Here is a 19,301-nt window from a genome sequence, read left to right on the forward strand (position 1 = left end):
AGTGGGCAAAACAGGCCTGAAAATGCATCGCATGCTAGGTAAATCCACCCCATTTGCTTAATATACCATGGAGTCAACATTCAATTTATCTCCATAGAGTATTGTTCATCGAGGTGGGGTTCGTACGAGCCTTGACATTTGCCTGGTCTGTTTCTTTCTTCTGTCCATACCATTTTCTATGGCCCATTTAAAATTACGCTTTCCCGTCTCATGTATGAGCATCAGTGCGACCGTCTGTCCCTCAGAAATATACCGATGTAAAAAAGGTATGTTTTTACATTGTAACTACACGTAACTTTACATTTGCTACATATTAACAACATATTTCTAGAGTGCAATATAAACGTACAATATGGGTATTTTTCGCGAATTTCTGAACTGTTTTTTAGTTGAATGTTTCCTAGATACGCAGTATGGGTATTTTTTTTGCGATAGGCGACAGAACTTCGGAATAAAGTCCCTGTGCCTGCGTGAATGTCAAAATACCAAAGAAGAGGACTAGGTATATTTACGGTTTATATTTAAAATGAGACGGTAATTTTGGTATATTCTGAGGGTCACACTGAAGAAGACACCATGTGGTAAACAAACTTTTGCGGTCGATTTGATTTATTTGTTTCCATAAACCCGATTAAATTAGAGAATCCTGCCTCGCACGCAGCGCCAATCCCAACCTGCTGTATGTGGCCAGTAACCACAAGCTCCACTGCCTCGACATGCGCTGTCTGGGCAAGAGGGTCTCCGACCGCGCCGTGCTCACCTGGACCTACCAGATGACCTACCCGCCCACCTTCATGGACACATGCATCCACGACGGCAGCGAGTACGTTGCCATGAGCAGCCTTCTACCCAGCGATCAGCGCATCTGCGAGCTGAATGGAGCACTGGCCCAAAGCGTGGAGGAAATGTCTTCCCCCACGATTCCATACAAACCCCTCACGATGGAGGAGGGGCTGATCGATGCCCGACTGCAGGGCTACGTTGATGTGTACGCGGATCTTCCGGAGCGAGTCAAGGCTTGCGTCACGGGGCTGCGCTTTGACAAGCTGGAGAAGGAGAATCCCGATCATGACTTTGCCCAGCTGCTGACCTCCAACAGCATCGGGGATGTATTCAGCCAGCGGCTGACGGTACGCAACAAGGCGGAGTACAAGGAGTATCGCACGGGTCTCCACAACATACCGGCCATCAGCTACTACGGCTACAAGGTCAACCAGTGCGTAAAGCCGCAGCCACTAAGGTGCACCGAGGTGCAGTCTACTCCCATTCTAAGGGACATCATCAAGGCGGAAGCACGGCGTGCTTCAATGGAAGAAGAGAAGCCCGAGGAAATCACCCTCGAGTACGGCCTGGTCGAGTCGCAGGAAGAGATCACCGCATCCCAGGAGACAAACACTTCAAAGGAGAATGCTGATCCAGTAGCAGCTGGATCTCCAGAACCGCTCAAAGCGGACGTAAAGAAGAAAGCGAAGGAAGTCAGCCGTGGACCCTGGCAGAAGTCCGCCTACAAGCTGTCCAGGTACACGGACATGTTGAGCACCCGCCTCCTGAGTGTGTGGGACATGGACGACTACGACCACACACGGGACGTGTATGCCAGCATGATCAACGAGCAGCTGAAGGAAGAGAAGACGGAGACTAAAGACCGCATGGACGACTGGCTGAATCAGCTCAAGCCGGAGTCCCCACCGACGGAAGACGACGACTCTCCCCTAGTGCCCGGCACAAACCTGCCTAAAAGCTATGGGGTCACAACTGCGGACTACACCCTCATCGAGTCGATTTCAATTGAAGACCCCGATGTTCTGGTCAGCCCCAAGAAGGAAACGTATGCGGACACCCTGGGGCCCAGTTCCAGCCAGCGACGATACTCCATTCTAGGCCCTGGGGAGTCAACAATCATCGAGCACGATTTCGAGGAAACGACAATACCACAGTTCGAACCCAAGCCTAATCCAACGCCTGCCAAGAAACCCAAGACCGTGTACACCAAAGGATTCTAGTTTCTGACAGACTCCTATAAGCAGCTGCTTATAATCTAAGTAGGCCTAGAGAGCGCTGATAATATTGAAAACTAAGAAAATTACCCAAGTGAGTAAGCTTTGGTTTATACTCGCCACTTTGATTGGCCAATTGGTCGGGCTCATAGGCAGGATTCACTATGCCCCCGATGGGCTCCACCACGAACCGATCGTTTCGACTCTTCAGGGCAAAGCCCAGGGAATGGCTCCCCAAATCTGAGTTATTCCGTAGCTCCTGCAACATTTTCTGGACCACCACACGGCCGCGCTGAGAGTGACACTGATTCCAACTGATTTCCAATTAATTTGTTCAATTTTATTCAATTGTTTTATTCGATTTGGGGCCCCACAATCTTGGGGCAAGACTCGATATCGCTGGACGGGGCTCAGTGGGGCGTAACATGATCCAAGGGTGACAAATTCGCATTCAGAGGAGTGCCCATGTAGATTGTGTAGAATACTCTGAGCTCATACTATTTCTGATATCTGTACTAAGCGGGCAATAGCTGAGGATACTTATCTGAAACGGAACAGAATGACTGGGGCTCGTTAACACGACAGAAATTTAATAAAATCTCGTTTTAAGCCATCAGAAACGTATTCTACTTGTGGAAAAGCTTTTCTACTAACTGCAATACCTCGTAAGCCTAGGAAATACCATTTAAGTGTATCTCCACCCCGAAAGAAGGGCGCCTGCGCTTTGCTTCAAGGGAGGAGGAGCATATCATTATGTTTAGCAACTGCTAAAGCACGAGTGTTGCATGCAACATGTTTATAACTGTAAGCCCTTTGTTTTTTTCCGTAGCATCCTTCAGTCAACATTTGAAAACTTTTGCGAGCAGGTTGTGTGCTCTCCAGATTCTGTTGATTTTCGAAATCTATTTTTTGGTTAACTTTTTTGAAGCTAAACTACAAAAATATTGAATATTAAATTTAGTTTCTGTCTAATTGTTTGGATAATTCCAATTAGTCTTATCATTTTGCCTGTAAGTGTTGCTAATTAATCTTTAAGAATTAAACAATCGTAAAATGCCATTGATAAAATAATGAATATTATTATTTAAATATATTCCATTGAACAAACAATGAAGTTTGTCAATTATTGGTATACTATATATTCCTTAAACTTTTTATAACTTAAAAACCATGAAAACTTTTTTAGGAGTTGTAAATTTATGACAACTGTGACGATATAAACTACATTGGACAACAACAACTATTAACATAAATTACAAATAAAGTTGAAAAAAACTACACATAATTCTTGTGGCAAGTGATAATAATCACCAGAAAGCGGAACGGAACTGAACGGCTCAGACCCTCTGCCACTTTATCAGCGTGAACCGCTCCTGGGTTGCGCGAGTAATTTGATTACGTGGACAAGTGCTGTCGCTCAAACTGTGTGAACATGGGGAGAGAGAGAGAGTGCCAGCAGAGTGCACCAACAAGAGGGTCTGGCGAGCAGACTCTCGCCGTGGGAGAGAGCGCACAACTTTTGCTACCTGGAGCATGACCTCACCTTTTTGTTGGTGTACCCTGAGCAGCATGATATTTTAGTGAATCCGCTGATCGCTAGCACTAACTCTCCGTTATAGTAAACCGCCGCGACCGACCACATTTCCAGCAGTTGCCTCTCGAGAGTCGAACGCACCAGTTCTCTTCCTCCGCCGCCACTGTTGCCCGCGTGTTTCTGTGCTTGTGTCTCCACTCGATCATCCTCAGCCGCGCCCTCTCCTCCGATATCCAAGTATCCCAGTGATATCTATCTGTAGAAAACACCCAAAAGGTATATCATCCAATCTGTGTGCTTGGCTAGCGTAAATTTGTAGTGAAATTTGTTCATTCAGTGGCGAAATGAAAAGAAAGCGTGTACTTTGCCTGCAGTCGTCTCTTTCATTCATATTCAGACCACGACCACACGCGTGCGAGCCGTCGTGAAAGAGAGAAGAGAGACAGAGAGAGCAGAGCAGTGATCGTGCGAGAGAGGAAAGCGAGAGCTTATCGCTCGAATCATAAAGAAAAAGATGTTGCCGGGCGGTATTTCCGTTTACTTCGTAGCTCAATCACGATCGGTTTATTTGTTGTCCCCGATCTTGAGATCGTATATGAACAATTAGCGTTTGGGAAGGGAAGTGGAAAAGTCATGACGTGGTCAGAGCTTGGTCAGAGTTTTCCCGCAGTGTTCCAGCCCCAAGCCATTCATTTAGCGGTAGGCTGCAAATTGAGTCCCAGATTTGGAGCCAACCGTACACTGCAGTGGTTCACTGAACTGTCGTACACCACCACCACCACCAACAACAACAACAACAAGAAATACCAACAAAAAGAGCAGACAAATATCAGACATAAACAGAAAAAGAAAAGAAGAAGCTGCAGTCCGCCCCCAACAGGTTTTTTGGGTACCAGCACACACAACACACAGAAAGAAAGAAAAAGAGACGGAGCAAGGTATTTTATAGCAAGGGGAAGGCCAAGGCGGTGCACGAGCGGCCGCAAGATCTCCTCTGAGTGGGGGACCTGTGTGAGGATGAAACCAAACATAAAGATCGTTGGAGAGATAGAGAGAGATGTGGCGACAGTTGGGGGATTTTATTTTATTTGGCTTTTAAAAGAGTCACGGGCAGAAAAAGCAGTTTTGATATAAAGGTCAGGCCTCCAGCCACTCAACGAGAGGGGAAGAGCAATCTCCGGGAATGCCTCCCCTTAAATTTTTCCTCTACATAGTCCAAAAGATGCTAATGTCGATATCACGTAATTGAAGGCACTCTCGATCTGACGACTCCATTGCCTTTCTATCCAGTGAAAGTTTCCCCCCTGCCAGCCATATGAAGGCGTCTACTCTTTTTTTGTTGAGAAATTAATGTATTGCAAATCATTTTTAGCATTGTCTCATCTGCCAGGGCTTTCGACCGACCATTCGACCATTCGACCGTTCGACCTACGCGCTTTCATGCCGCAACTTTCATTGGCGAACGGAACACCTACGTGTGCGGCTACTAGCTCTCTGAAATTCCCAATTGCTGTGGTCACCCTGTGCGGACATTACGCATACGCCATGTCCGCAATAATACGCGCAATAACTTTCGGCTTCGGCTTGCATAATCCCCCCCATCATACGGTCGGGGTCGGCCAGTCCAGCAGATGGCCGAAGCTGGCAGAGTCGGCTCTTCCCCTCGCCACAAGCAAAAAAAATGAATTGCACATTTGCATAATGACTAAATTCTGCTCTTCACATCCCATTCACAATCGCCTCCGTCCTCTCTTGCCCCTCTTACACCTCTTACACTCTTCATTTCAATTTCAACTTTACACTGTTAAGCAGAACCATTGCACCTTTTTGGGTAATTGGTTTAAATCCAACATTTATCGCGTTTACGCAACATTCATCATTAAATATCAGTGGAAGGTGATGGTGATGGAGAGCTAAAGGCAAAAGATAATAGTGTTGATGGATCTGGACTTGGAAAAGATGGTGCTCATTACTTCAGGGCTTATCTGGTGATCAGTATATACAGGATGTAAGGGGTTAGCTTTTATTAGGCTTTCCCTAACTCAATGTGAGACTTGGCTGCAACCATCCTCTATCTGCTCTATCCACTCTATCTACAAGGTTAATCGGGCATTCAAGAGGTTTATCTACTCAGAAATGATTCATTCTCAACTGTGTATTGCAGTGTCACAAACACTGGAGGAACAGTGTCCCTCCTCTAGCTTCCACTTGCTCAAATCAAGGCCGTATTTTTGGTTAATCGAGCTTTCCCCCATCTCTCTGTTTACTTTGCAGCCATGTTGAAGTCCACTCTCGTTTTGTCGTGCCTTCTGCTGGCAAGCAGCAGCCTCGTCCGCGCCGAGGACCTCAAGGTGGAGGTGGTCAGCACCCCGGAGGTGTGCGAGCAGAAGTCCAAGAGCGGAGACTCCCTCACGATGCACTACACTGGCACCCTGCAGGCCGCATGGCAAGAAGTTCGATTCGAGGGGGAGTTCTTTCTCTTTAAAAAGGTTTCCTACAGGGTCAGGGGTTAGCCATGGGCTGGACAATGTTTAAAGCTGATTGCTGCCGTAATCTCCATAGCACACACACATCCGAGATTAACACGGACACACTCTCTGAATGGGGATCTAAATTGTGGGGGGTTGGGGCATGTACTGCGGTGCATAGGCATCCATAGGCGTCTGTCGTCACGGCGGCTCATTGTCGTAAATTAGACGCCAACTGATAAGCGATCTCATTGTTGCATTGTTGTTCTTGTTGCTGTTGCATTTTACATGCCTGAATGCCCCAGCCCCATGCCCCAGCACAGGCACCGCCCTACCCATTATCTTTGGTTTTTGTGTATGCTTTGTTTTTGTTTCGGCTTCCGTCGGGTGTGCGTCGTTGACGTGGCCCTCATAAAGCAAAGAAATCAGCTCCTATCGTGGCACGGGGGGTGTGAGAGTGGGTGTTTACCACACCGGGGCATATATTTATTCAAAGCTCTTCAAGTACTCGAAGATTTCCAAGCTATCTTTTGTGTTTTCCTTTAAATTCAATGATCTCTACTGCATTTCCCACTTACACTTCATTTTCCAGCACCAACTTCCATGAATGAAGCGAGATGGTTCCAGTATGGTTCTCTCATATCATTTTTAACCCTTAAACGACACTAATAAATCCTGTGTGCTGTCCGCTTCATTAAAACATGAACCCAGCCCCATGCTACACTCAGTTTCCCTCCAACAAAGAGCCGAGTAACCAATTAAAGCTGAAAAATCTCTCAAAAAAGTGTAATACGAGAGGTACATGTGCTTTTCCTACCAGTGCACTGGGGGAATCTTTTGGAGGCGTGTAATCATTTTGGCAAGCGCTAAAATTTCGTTTATCATCAGCATTCCCCATCGATAGCAGCTGTGTGGAGATAACCCATTGAATCGCGATTAGCACACCTGATATATGAACATTCATATACGAATATGTACCATGTATAAATTTAGCATAAGCCGGCCACCCTTTCTCTTTCTGTTTACCTTACGGTCCTCTCGTTATCTTTTGGCTTATCAAATTTTGATTTCATTTTATGACCAGAAAATTGTGTCTCTCATAAAGGAAATGATTTCGTAATCGTTCCAGGCCTGGCCATATGCTAAAAGCCCGAAAACGTTTCATGTCACATGTCCAGCCAGAGGAGTGGCTCCTGCTCGTCCTGCCACTCGTTGGAGCCGAAAGTTGTCCTTTGGTTTTGGGCTTACCTTGTCTTTTGGTTGCACACTGATTGGCAAATTATATGAGAGACTCTGTTGAAAGTTTTGCAATTGCTGTTAAATTTTGCGTGCCAAAGTCACAGGCCTGCCCCCGCCCCTGAGTGAGAGTGGGAGTCGGAGCCGAAGTCGGAGTCGGAGCAGGCCAACTAACTAACTTAATCAGAGTGCATCTACTGGCCCATGCCAGATTCCGTCTGCCACTTGTTGCTGCGGCTTGAATGCTGCCCCTGCCGTCGAAAAGTCAAAGCAATAAACAAGAGAGAAGGAAGACTGGGATACTCTACACTCAACAACATGTATATCTTTCAGCTTGAAACTACAATATATCAGCACTTCTGCTCGAAAACACTTCAAGCACTTCGAGGCCTTGCAAACACCCAGACATAATCACAATACCCTTCTCGAGGGTATTACAAGGCACTTTGGCAGTCAAGTGCAGTCAAGGATGTCAAGCTGCGGCTCCCTGCTGCTTACCCGCCCCTCGCAAAGAGTTTTCTTTTGTTGCTATGCAAAAATCTCTTTTCAGCCACTGCCTCTGGCTGCAAACGGCTTGTCTTCCTTTCGAACCATGAGACTGCAACGGAAATTAGGTGCCTGAAAGCAGGCTCCAGCTCCATTTTTCTGGAGATAATTAAGCTTTTACCCGGAGACGAGCCGGAGCTGAGGAAAGGCTTAAGCGAAGGCAAGAGATACACCAGAAAGAATCATTTTCTTGTGCTTTTGATAAGTCCTTCGATTGGGGGAATGCCCATTGAAATGCCAATCAAAATGGGAATTGTCCTAAGCACACATTCCGGGAGAAATAATGGCAGGAGATGCTTCAATTGCATACGTGCCTGGATGCTTATAAAAAGGATTACAAACCATTTCTCGTACAGTGCGAGGCGGGGAGGCACCTGCCTTACTTTTCGGACAATTAAAAAAGGCTCTCGTTTCCACAACTAATTCAATAATGAGCAGGACGGGCAGAAGAGAGACCCGTCACGTGCCCGTCTCCGGCTCTTCTATTCATTGTCTCCGCCAAAAGAAGAAGCAATGGAAGTACCATCGGTGGAGTCTACCTGTCAGCGCCATAGCCATGTCACGTGCGGCCACAGTTTGTCAATGGAGTACTCCTGCTGCCGCTTCTACTCCCTCCCCCCCTCGGGGTGACTCTTGCCACAAGTTGGGCTCCACTTTTGACCCGCAAACCTTCATTTGGCCGCATAAATTATTTAGCCTACTTGCGCGCTATATTCTAATCATCCTGACACGAAACATGACTACTGCCTGCCTCTGTCCGCCTCCTCCCTCCACTCTTTTATGATATATGTATGTGTTGTGTTTTGTGTGCGCCGTGCCGTGCCCCATACAAGTTTCTTATGTGCAACGTGCCCCACTCAGCCTCTCAGTTCGTTGTCATTGTTCTTGGGGAAATTGATTTGTTACTTGAGCTTCAAGGGGCCAAACATTTTGCAAAGAGCAACAAAAACTTGCTAAAAATTAAATACGGACATCCAAAAGGGATCCATGTCCATACCCTATGAAACGGGGTAAAAGGATGTACTATTTTGAAAATAATAGAAAAGAAACCAAACGAAATGGTTGGATATATCGAAGTGCAGAAATAGTTGAGGGGATCGATTGGGAAAGGATAGGGAAAATAGTCCTATACGAAAATCCGGTTATAGGGAAAATATATACCCTTAAACACCTAAAAACTCGATCTATAACCGTCCACAGCTACCAATAAAGTATCACTTTTCCAATGGATTTTGTATTATTACATAAATTTAAATGTGAAAATCCCCTATAGCCAAGTTATGGTCAACGAGGTAGTACCCTTATAGGGCATTACGAGTTATATCACATCTTTATATATAAAATTTTATAAAAATGGTGAATTGATGGCTAGTTTTCAGAGTGAAAGTTTGCAAAGGGAGTAAGAAAAGAAATTTGAAGGGAAATATTTGATTTAAATTACAATAATTTTAGGCCTTAAATTTTAACAGAATTCTTACCTTATACGATTGTAAAACATGCCCATAGTTTTGGAGATTATTTTGGAATTTTTGATAGCTAATATTCCTCTTAAAAAGTATCAGGTTTTCTCTTTCGCAGAAGGTCAATCCTTAGAGGCTTTAAAAAAGACAGACAGCTGCTCTCCTTTCGCTGGATGGGAAGACGTAGAAACAAGTTTGTTGACAACGTCACTAAAAAGTGGCCAAGAGTCTGAGCAAGGAAGAGATACAGAGAGATACAATGTGAGAGAGAGAGAGAGATAGAGAGAGAGAGAGAGAGGACAAGAGTAGAAGTCAGTTACCTGAAGCAACGGGCCATAACTTGTGATGTTGTCGCTTTTTGGCTGCCATGATTTGTATGTGGCAAGTGCAGGCAGCGAGGCACGCCCCTGCCACGCCACCGCTCTGTGTTGTGCTGTGGCAAAAGCAGAGTGCGTAAATAAACGCAAGAAACAGGCAGCAAGCAGAAAATGCATCAAAGTGAAAGTTTCCGTTTACTCTTGGCCGCCTTCAATAACACCAAAGACAACCTTGAGTGTCCCCCAGAGGAGGGGATGGAGCGGTAGGTGTAACAGGGGGGGTATGGGGGGAGAGGGTGCTGCTGGCAAGTGGCCGCCGGAGAGAAGCCGGACACCTTGACACCAATTCTGGTAGCAGGAAGAGATAGAAAAAATCATTTATGAAGCGCTACAACCCTGGCTGGCTGCGAGACCCAGAGTTGCCACTAGTAAATCTAAAGCTCATTACCATGTGGCAGCAATCGGCTGCTGCTGCTGCTGCAGCGGCAGGCCAGACTTTTATGGCCAGCCTGCCACGGAATACACAATATATGGGTTTTCCCCATTGCGAGACTCAGACGTCGGGCACATTTGTAGATAGTTTAAATAATTAATGAGCTTCAACAGTTGCAATTTTTATTTTCCAGAATTTACAGCAGTTTTTCGGGACTGCTCTGAGCGGGGCTGGCGGCTAGGAAGGGTTCGTGGAACGTGCCACCATCTGTGGGGGGCATTAATTTCTGTGTCTCTCTCTCTCGCTCTCGCTCTCGTGACGGCAATTGTGTTTCGAGGCGGCGGCACAAACTTGTTCAAACTTTTTGTGTGAATTGTTCGCACATTGACCGTAGTGGACGCCCAGATCTCTGAGAGCAGTCCTCCTGAGGTCCTTGTCCTTGGCTGCACTTTAATCGCAACTTGTCTTTGTGGAGGGGAGGCAGGCAAGGAAGTCCAAGGAATTGCGGTTGCATATTTGATTTCATAACTTTTTTTTCCTGCCGAACGGACACATAAAACGAGGTCATCTGGGGAGCGCTCTCCAGCATCGTGGGGAAATGGCAAAAGGATTCAATTTGATTGGATTGAATGTGTCTGAGGACTGTGGCAGTGACGTGGTATGATTTTGGAGGCGCCACCTGCCACCCACCCCAGACGGCACGCAACCCCGCGGTGCGGAATCACGTAGGATGGTAGCGAATGGTAAACGGATGTTTGGGCGCCCATTCAGCTGCATTTTAAATTATTCGATGCGTTGGGGGACTCGCAGATACACAGATATACAGATACGGATACGGATTGCCAGGCAAAAGAATGAAATCGAAACTGTTAAATTATTTAGGGAGTGGATGAATGAGTTGGCATTTCTTGTTTGACTTTATGATAATGCGCTGCCCATAAAGGCGCTACCAAAAAACAAACCCCAAAATCCCTTCAATATCTTCCCTCCATGCCCCATGCCCCAAGCGGCAGAGAGGCTGGAAAAAGCGCTCGGTTAACGCGGGAAAAACGCACAGAAAACACCTGAAAAACGCTTGCGAAATGCATATGATATCTGTTTGACTTTGGACAGGCCTTACGCAACACCAGCATCGGCATCGGCATCGGAATTTGCAACGGCAGCCTGTTTGTCCAGCAGCTTAAAAACACCTGTGCAGGGGCCGTCCATCCGTCCGTCCCAGTCCGAGGAGGGAGTGGGGGATTGGGATCTACCCAGAACTGCAGTTGGAGTTTGTAAAGTGCCCTGTAGCTTTGGGGAAATTCACTCGGGGAATAGGATTCTTGGCAGACCAAAATTCAGGTACATCTGTGCGTCCTAACAGCACTGGGGGTGGAAGAAAAAGAAAAATAAACGCGCCACCTATAGGTCAAGGATCGTATCTGAGAGTAATGGAAGTTGACAGTTGAAGGGTCGAGCAGAGAAAGTAGGGTCCGAGTGTCGAGGCAGAATAGCATTCGCTCTTTTTCGTCTTGGACACTGAGCCAACTGGTAGCTTCTAGTGAAGCTCAGGAAGTAGGTATGTTGATCAACCTAGCGGTTTGAAGTGAAGTGTGAAGAGTAAAGGAACATTTTTGCTTAGATTCGGAAAAGTGCGCGAGCTTGCTAGAAAGAGAAAGAAAAGCAGTCAGCAAAGAAATTCCACTGCTAAATTGGGGCAGACCCGCGGGTAAGTGGAGGAGAGCTTTGCAGCGCCGCAGCAGTACATGTATTCAAGCAGTCGGAACTTTTGCTACCCCTTAGGTTTGGCACCCCAGCCGCAGTTAAATCTCAAGGCAAAGAGCACCTCTTCAACATAAATCCACCTGGCAAGGGGAAGGAACAGCAGAGGGGAACCATAAACAAGGGGAACCTAGAGCGCAGCAGAGGCGATAATAATTCGGCTAAGGCTGGCCTACCCGAATCTCAGTTTAATCTCAAGGCAAAAAGAGCACCGCTTCAACATAAATGCACCTGGCAAGGGGAATGCAAAGCAGAGGGGAACCATAAACAAGGGGAAGCTAGAGCGAAGCAGAGACGAGAATAATTCGACCAAGGCTGGCCTAACTAGCTGAAGAAAGAGACAGTTGCCGTTGGGAAGCAGCACGCGTGTATCGCGAGCAGATCAAAAGAAAACGAAAACCAATTTTCGATCAAACTTTTTTGTAAACGGAAGAACCCTTCGTCTCAGTGCCGCAGTGTCATAGAACTCCAGTGGTTGAACCGAAACCGAAAAGCCAGAGCGAGTTAACGGAAAGGTAGCGGGATCGGCTCAAATTTTCGGTCGAACGCAGAAGGAGAGAGAGTGCGAGTGGACAGGAAAGGAGAAAAGAATAGGAAGAGGAAGTAGAGCAAATGAGTAAAATAATGAATTTATAATAAGCTAAAGATAAAAAAACGAGGGGGAACGTTGTGAGTTGCTGCGGACACCGCAACTCTACATTTATACCCGATACTTAGTCAGTATGGCTCTTCTCCGGCAGACGCCGCTAATATTAAACGACACGACAAAGAGTGCGTGCGAGAGAGACAGAAAATCAGTCTGAGCGTGACGTCGGGCGCTGCGCGGCCACTGCAAATTGATATCTTGCTTTTGGCTACAAAAATGATCCGATCTGATCCAGATTCAGCAATCTGATAGATATAGTCATTATCTATGATTCTGCGTTTTTAGTTTTCTCGAATGTGCAATATTGTGGATGCAACAGATTTTCGTCCTTTGTGGGAGCGGAAGGGGGTGAGGCGCAATTCTGAGATATACGTTTTATAGTGAGATCTAACAGAAGTGCGGATACCAAATTTGGTTACTCTAGCCTTAATGGTCTCTGAGATTTGTGGATGCCCCAGATTTTCGTCCTTTGCGGGAGCGGAAGGGGGTGTGGCGAAATTTGGACACGAAACGGTCAAGGTCCGATATCACAGGAGTGTGGATACCAAATTTGGTTGCTATGGCTCTTATAGGTTCTGAGATCCTTGAACTCATATTTTGCAATTGGCAAAACAGACCATGAAACCTGTGTGTTAGAGAGGGACAGAGCGAGAAAGAATGAAATTGTTTTCTTGATTCTGTAATAATTATACGATCTGGTTGAGATCTTACACTCTAGAACATATAGTCATCCTCTACGATTCTGCGTTTTTGGTTTTATCGTATCTTTAAAAATGGGGATGCCACAGATTTTCGTCCTTTGTGGGGGCGGAAGTGGGCGGGGCAAAGTTTTGAAATATTTTTGTAGCAGTGACATATCACAGAAGTCTGGATCCAAAACATCGTTGCTCTAGCTCTTATAGTCTTTGAGCACTAGGCGCTGAAGGGGACGGACAGACGGACGGACGGACGGACGGACAGACGGACAGACGGACAGACAGACAGGGCTCAATCGACTCGGCTATTGATGCTGATCAAGAATATATATACTTTATGGGGTCGGAAACGATTCCTTCTGGACGTTACACACATCCACTTTTACCACAAATCTAATATACCCCAATACTCATTTTGAGTATCGGGTATAAAAAAAACATACCTATTAATTCCACTGCAAAGGGGTAAGGGGGATTTTGAGGGGGGCGAGTGTGAGTGCAAGTGCCATTTTACACATACAGGTACAAAAAAAAAAAATAAATAAATAAAAAACTCTTGATCCCTCACGAAGATTTATCAGCTGGCATCGAGAAAGCGCTTTCGCCGATGGACCGCAACACTACAAAAGAAACAGTAAGTAAATAAAACCATAAAGCGAAGTCATTTTAATAATCGGTTCTGCCGATGAAGACAATTGGCTAAAACACACTTGTTCTATTGGGGAGAAACGAAAAAGAAATGCGGTTAATTTGTAAGTCTGTCGAGCCGTCAATCGAGCGTTTTAGTTTGAGAGAGGGGATCAGCTGCTGACGCAGCAAGGCCAATCTTTGAGTTTCGAAGAATAACGAGGGGGAACGTTGTGAGTTGCTGCGGACACCGCAACTCTACAGTTATACCCGATACTAAGTCTGTATGGCTCTCCTCCGGCAGACGCCGCTAATATTAAACGACACGACAAAGAGTGCGTGCGAGAGAGACAGAAAATCAGTCTGAGCGTGACGTCGGGGGCTGCGTAGCCACTGCAAATTGATTTGTTCCTATTGGCCATAAAAATGAACTGATCTGATCCAGATTCAGCAATCTGATAGATATGGTCATTATCTATGATTCTGCGTTTTTATACCCGATACTCAAAATGAGTATTGGGGTATATTAGATTTGTGGTAAAAGTGGATGTGTGTAACGTCCAAAAGGAATCGTTTCCGACCCCATAAAGTATATATATTCTTGATCAGCATCAATAGCCGAGTCGATTGAGCCATGTCTGTCTGTCCGTCTGTCCGTCCGTCCGTCTGTCCGTCTGTCCGTCCCCTTCAGCGCCTAGTGCTCAAAGACTATCAGAGCGAGAGCAACGATGTTTTGGATCCAGACTTCTGTGATATGTCACTGCTACAAGAATATTTCAAAACTTTGCCCCGCCCACTTCCGCCCTCACAAAGGGCGAAAATCTGTGGCATCCACAATTTCGACGATACGAGAAAACTAAAAACGCAGAAAATCGTGCAAAATTTGTACTTCTCTCTTTGGGCAGGGGGGTGTGGGGACTATGTATGTTTTTATACCCGATACTCAAAGTGAGTATTGGGGTATATTAGATTTGTGGTAAAAGCGGATGTGTGTAACGTCCAGAAGGAATCGTTTCCGACCCCATAAAGTATATATATGCTTGATCAGCATCAATAGCCGAGTCGATTGAGCCCTGTCTGTCTGTCCGTCCGTCCGTCTGTCCGTCTGTCCGTCTGTCCGTCTGTCCGTCCCCTTCAGCGCCTAGTGCTCAAAGACTATCAGAGCTAGAGCAACGATGTTTTGGATCCAGACTTCTGTGATATGTCACTGCTACAAAAATATTTCAAAACTTCGCCCCGCCCACTTCCGCCCCCACAAAGGACGAAAATCTGTGACATCCACAATTTTAAAGATATGAGAAAACCAAAAACGTTGAATTGTAGAGAATGACCATATCTTTAAGACTGCGGAATCTGAATTGGATCGTATCACTATTATTATAGCCAGCATCAAGAAAACAATTTCATTTTTTCTCGCCCTGCCTCTCTCTCTCAGAGACTACAAAAGCTAGAGCAACCAAATTTGGTATCCACACTCCTAATATATCGGACCGAGACGAGTTTTTTTCAAAATTTCGCCACACCCCTTCCGCCCCCGCAAAGCACGAAAATCTGGGGATATTCAAAAATCTCAGAGACTATTAAGGCTAGAGTAACCAAATTTGGTATTCGCACTCCAGTTAGATCTTACTATAAAACGTGTATCTCAAAATTTCGCCCCACCCCCTTCCGCCCACACAAAAGACGAAAATCTGTTGCATCCACAATATTGCACATTCGAGAAAACTGAAAACGCAGAATCATAGATAATGACCATATTTATCAGATTGCTGAATCTGGATCAGATCAGATCATTTTTATAGCCAATAGGAACAAATCAATTTGCAGTGGCTAGGCAGCGCCCGACGTGACGCTCAGACTGATTTTCTGTCTCTCTCGCACGCACTCTTTGTCGTGTCGTTTAATATTAGCGGCGTCTGCCGGAGGAGAGTTATACTGACTTAGTATCGGGTATAACCGTAGAGTTGCGGTGTCCGCAGCAACTCACAACGTTCCCCCTCGTTCTGTTTGTTTTCGGAGATTATGGGCATCTAAGACACCTTTACGTTGCGTATCCCACCCGATGGGCCCTGCAGGTGATGGTCGTTGTCTGTGGCTGTGAATTTTTATTGCATTATTTTCCATGAATTTCTAGTAATATGTGAAACATTTTATGGACCCCAACCCAGTGGTGTGTGCCCCCGCCTCGTATGTTCTGCTCCTTTTCCGTTTCGCGGATTCTTCTCACGCCGCTCAATGGCTTTATTCCGTGTGTATTCCGACTTTATTCGCTAATTTATGCGATTTTTGGGGCAATAACTGCCAAAGAAAAGCTTATTTGCCTTTCCTTTATATGCTTGATCAATGTTAATTGAAGGGGGAAAAGAGACAGGAGCAGGAGCTGGTAAGATCTGAGCAGTATAATCCTTCATAGACTGCTTCAACACATCTCCCCTCTGCCATGCCCCCTTCTCTGGCCTATAAACTCGCTTTACAGCATCTTAACGGTGACATTTTACAGGATTGTCTGCCTGCAGTCCGCTTTATCCACTTCTATATATCATAATCACCATCAACGGCCCTGCCTGATGCCTAATTCAACTTGCAACTGTGCCACGCACATCATACATTAAGCTCAAGCGGCGACATTCTCATGCATACCTGAACAGGAAGCAGCCCCCTCCCCCTCCCCCTGTCAGAGAGCCCTTCATGCGTTCCACAAATTAAAGTAAACTCGCTTAGCGAAGCCATCAAAAAAATGTTTTTTATAGACTGTAAAGCGACCCAGTTGCTTCCCATCGAAAAAGAGACGTGAAAAAATGATGAATTGTCTCTGTTCGAGGGCGGGGGGCATCCCCTTTCCCACTTGAAACTTTGCGGCTAACAAGCGTCTAACAATCTGCATCTTCTTTTCAGCTTCGACCGCGACCAGCCCTTCACATTCCAATTGGGCGCCGGACAGGTGATTAAGGGATGGGACCAGGGTCTGCTCAACATGTGCGTGGGTAAGTGCGGCTACAGAGATCCAGTCTCAACAGAGTCTAATGGGAATTCCCGTATTTAAGGGGAGAAGCGCAAGCTGACGATCCCCCCACGGCTGGGCTATGGCGATCAGGGAGCTGGCAATGTGATCCCGCCCAAGGCCACGCTCCTGTTCGACGTGGAGCTGATCAACATCGGCAATGCCCCGCCCACCACGAACGTGTTCAAGGAGATCGACGAGAAGTTTTACAAGCAGCTGAGTCGCGAAGAGGTAATCGAATATGTATGGATCGTACTTTGATTACGATATGTCTGTCTCCTACACTCATGAAATATCCGTTGGGTTTGGGCCATACGCTAATGTTACTAACCCCCAAAGAAAGCTTCTTCTTTTGTCCTCCAACTATGAAAGGAATCGCCGAACTATATCCCTCTCACTGTATCCCGTAGGTGAGCGAGTATCTGAAGAAGCAGATGACGGCCGTGGAGGGCCAGGACTCGTCCGAGCTGAAGAACATGCTGGCCGAGAACGATAAGCTGGTGGAGGAGATCTTCCAGCACGAGGACAAGGACAAGAACGGCTACATCTCGCACGATGAGTTCTCCGGGCCCAAGCACGACGAGCTGTAGGGGGCTCCTCCACCCTCTCATCCGACAGGTGCAGCGACAACGAAGGGACAAGAGTGCTTAAGTTACACATACACAAACGTAAATCTACACATAAGCAGTTATACACCCGCTAATAAACAGAGTAACACAGGTGTACACAATCCAATCAAACTCGACTGATGACCCCACCCCCCCCCCCCCCCCCCCCCCCCCCCCCCCCCCCCCCCCCTCCCCAATGGCAGTCTGCATATAGATACATGCGTACATCTACATACATCCATTTCGCTCTGTCCGTCTGCTCGAGTCCCCTGTCACCGTTCTAGGCTTTAATTGTGTACAATCAGAGCGAAGAAAACATCATTATACCCGATACTCAAAATGAGTATTGGGGTATATTAGATTTGTGGTGAAAATGGATATAAAGTATATATATTCTTGATCAGCATCAATAGCCGAGTCGATTCAGCCATGTCTGTCTGTCCGTCCGTCCGTCCGTCCGTCTGTCCGTCTGTCCGTCTGTCCGTCCGTCCGTCTGTCCGTCCCCTTCAGCGCCTAGTGCTCAAAGACTATAAGAGCTAGAGCAACGATGTTTTGGATCCAGACTTCTGTGATATGTCACTGCTACAAAAATATTTCAAAACTTCGCCCCGCCCACTTCCGCCCCCACAAAGAACGAAAATCTGTGGCATCCACATTTTTAAAGATACGATAAAACCAAAAACGCAGAATCGGTGAGGATAACCATATCTTCTACAGTGCAAAATCTGAACCAGATCGAATAATGATTATAGCCAGAATCAAGAAAACAATTTCATTTTTTCTCGCCCTGTCTCTCTCTAACACACACGTAGCATAGGCGGCTTTGCTTAGAGTAAAACATTAGCGCCTAGATCTCAGAGACTACAAAAGCTAGAGAATCCAAATTTGGTATCCACACTCCTAATATATCGGACCAAGACGAGTTTGTTTCAAAATTTCGCCACACCCCCTTCCGCCCCCGCAAAGGACGAAAATCTGGGGATATTCACAAATCTCAAAGACTATTAACGCTAGAGTAACCAAATTTAGTATCCGCACTCCTGTTAGATCTCACTATAAAACGTATATCTCAAAATTTCGTTCCACCCCCTTCCGCCCCCACAAAGGACGAAAATCTGTTGCATCCACAATATTGCACATTCGAGAAAACTAAAAACGCAGAATCATAGATAGCGACCATATCTATCAGATTGCTGAATCTGGATCAGATCGGATTATTTTTGTAGCCAAAAGCAAGAAATCAATTTGCAGTGGCCGCGCAGCGCCCGACGTCACGCTCAGACTGATTTTCTGTCTCTCTCGCACGCACTCTTTGTCGTGTCGTGTAATATTAGCGGCGTCTGCCGGAGGGGAGCCATACTGACTTAGTATCGGGTATAACTGTAGAGTTGCGGTGTCCGCAGCAACTCACAACGTTCCCCCTCGTTATACCCGCTACTCAAAATGAGTATTGGGGTATATTAGATTTGTGGTAAAAGTGGATGTGTGTAACGTCCAGAAGGAATCGTTTCCGACCCCATAAAGTATATATATTCTTGATCAGCATCAATAGCCGAGTCGATTTAGCCCTGTCTGTCTGTCCGTCTGTCCGTCCGTCTGTCCGTCCGTCCGTCCGTCCGTCCGTCCGTCCGTCCGTCCGACCGTCCGTCCGTCCGTCCGTCCGTCCGTCCGTCCCCTTCAGCGCCTAGTGCTCAAAGACTATAAGAGCTAGAGCAACGATGTTTTGGATCCAGACTTCTGTGATATGTCACTGTTACAAAAATATTTCAAAACTTCGCCCCGCCCACTTCCGCCCCCACAAAGAACGAAAATCTGTGGCATCCACATTTTTAAAGATACGATAAAACCAAAAACGCAGAATCGGTGAGGATGACCATATCTTCTACAGTGCAAAATCTGAACCAGATCGAATAATGATTATAGCCAGAATCAAGAAAACAATTTCATTCTTTCTCGCTCTGTCTCTCTCTAA

At 46.2% G+C, this 19,301-nt stretch overlaps 2 protein-coding genes across 2 annotated transcripts; both read left to right on the forward strand.

Annotated features, from left to right (window-relative positions):
• The first annotated feature begins 561 nt into the window (after positions 1-561).
• On the forward strand, positions 562-2,024 carry LOC108158020. The gene is made up of 2 exons (XM_033397003.1): positions 562-581; positions 662-2,024. Exons 1-2 carry the CDS (start codon positions 577-579, stop codon positions 2,001-2,003), a joined length of 1,347 nt encoding a protein of 448 aa, XP_033252894.1. The 5' UTR covers positions 562-576; the 3' UTR covers positions 2,004-2,024.
• A 42-nt stretch (positions 2,025-2,066) lies between these two features.
• Positions 2,067-17,456, forward strand: LOC117192361 (FK506-binding protein 2-like). The gene is made up of 6 exons (XM_033397004.1): positions 2,067-2,091; positions 5,806-5,996; positions 13,666-13,727; positions 16,616-16,704; positions 16,765-16,952; positions 17,132-17,456. Exons 2-6 carry the CDS (start codon positions 5,808-5,810, stop codon positions 17,309-17,311), a joined length of 708 nt encoding a protein of 235 aa, XP_033252895.1. The 5' UTR covers positions 2,067-2,091; positions 5,806-5,807; the 3' UTR covers positions 17,312-17,456.
• Positions 17,457-19,301: the final 1,845 nt, after the last annotated feature.

This window comes from Drosophila miranda (genome assembly GCF_003369915.1).
Source record: "Drosophila miranda strain MSH22 chromosome Y unlocalized genomic scaffold, D.miranda_PacBio2.1 Contig_Y2_pilon, whole genome shotgun sequence".
In the NCBI taxonomy this organism is placed as follows: Eukaryota; Metazoa; Arthropoda; class Insecta; order Diptera; family Drosophilidae; genus Drosophila; species Drosophila miranda.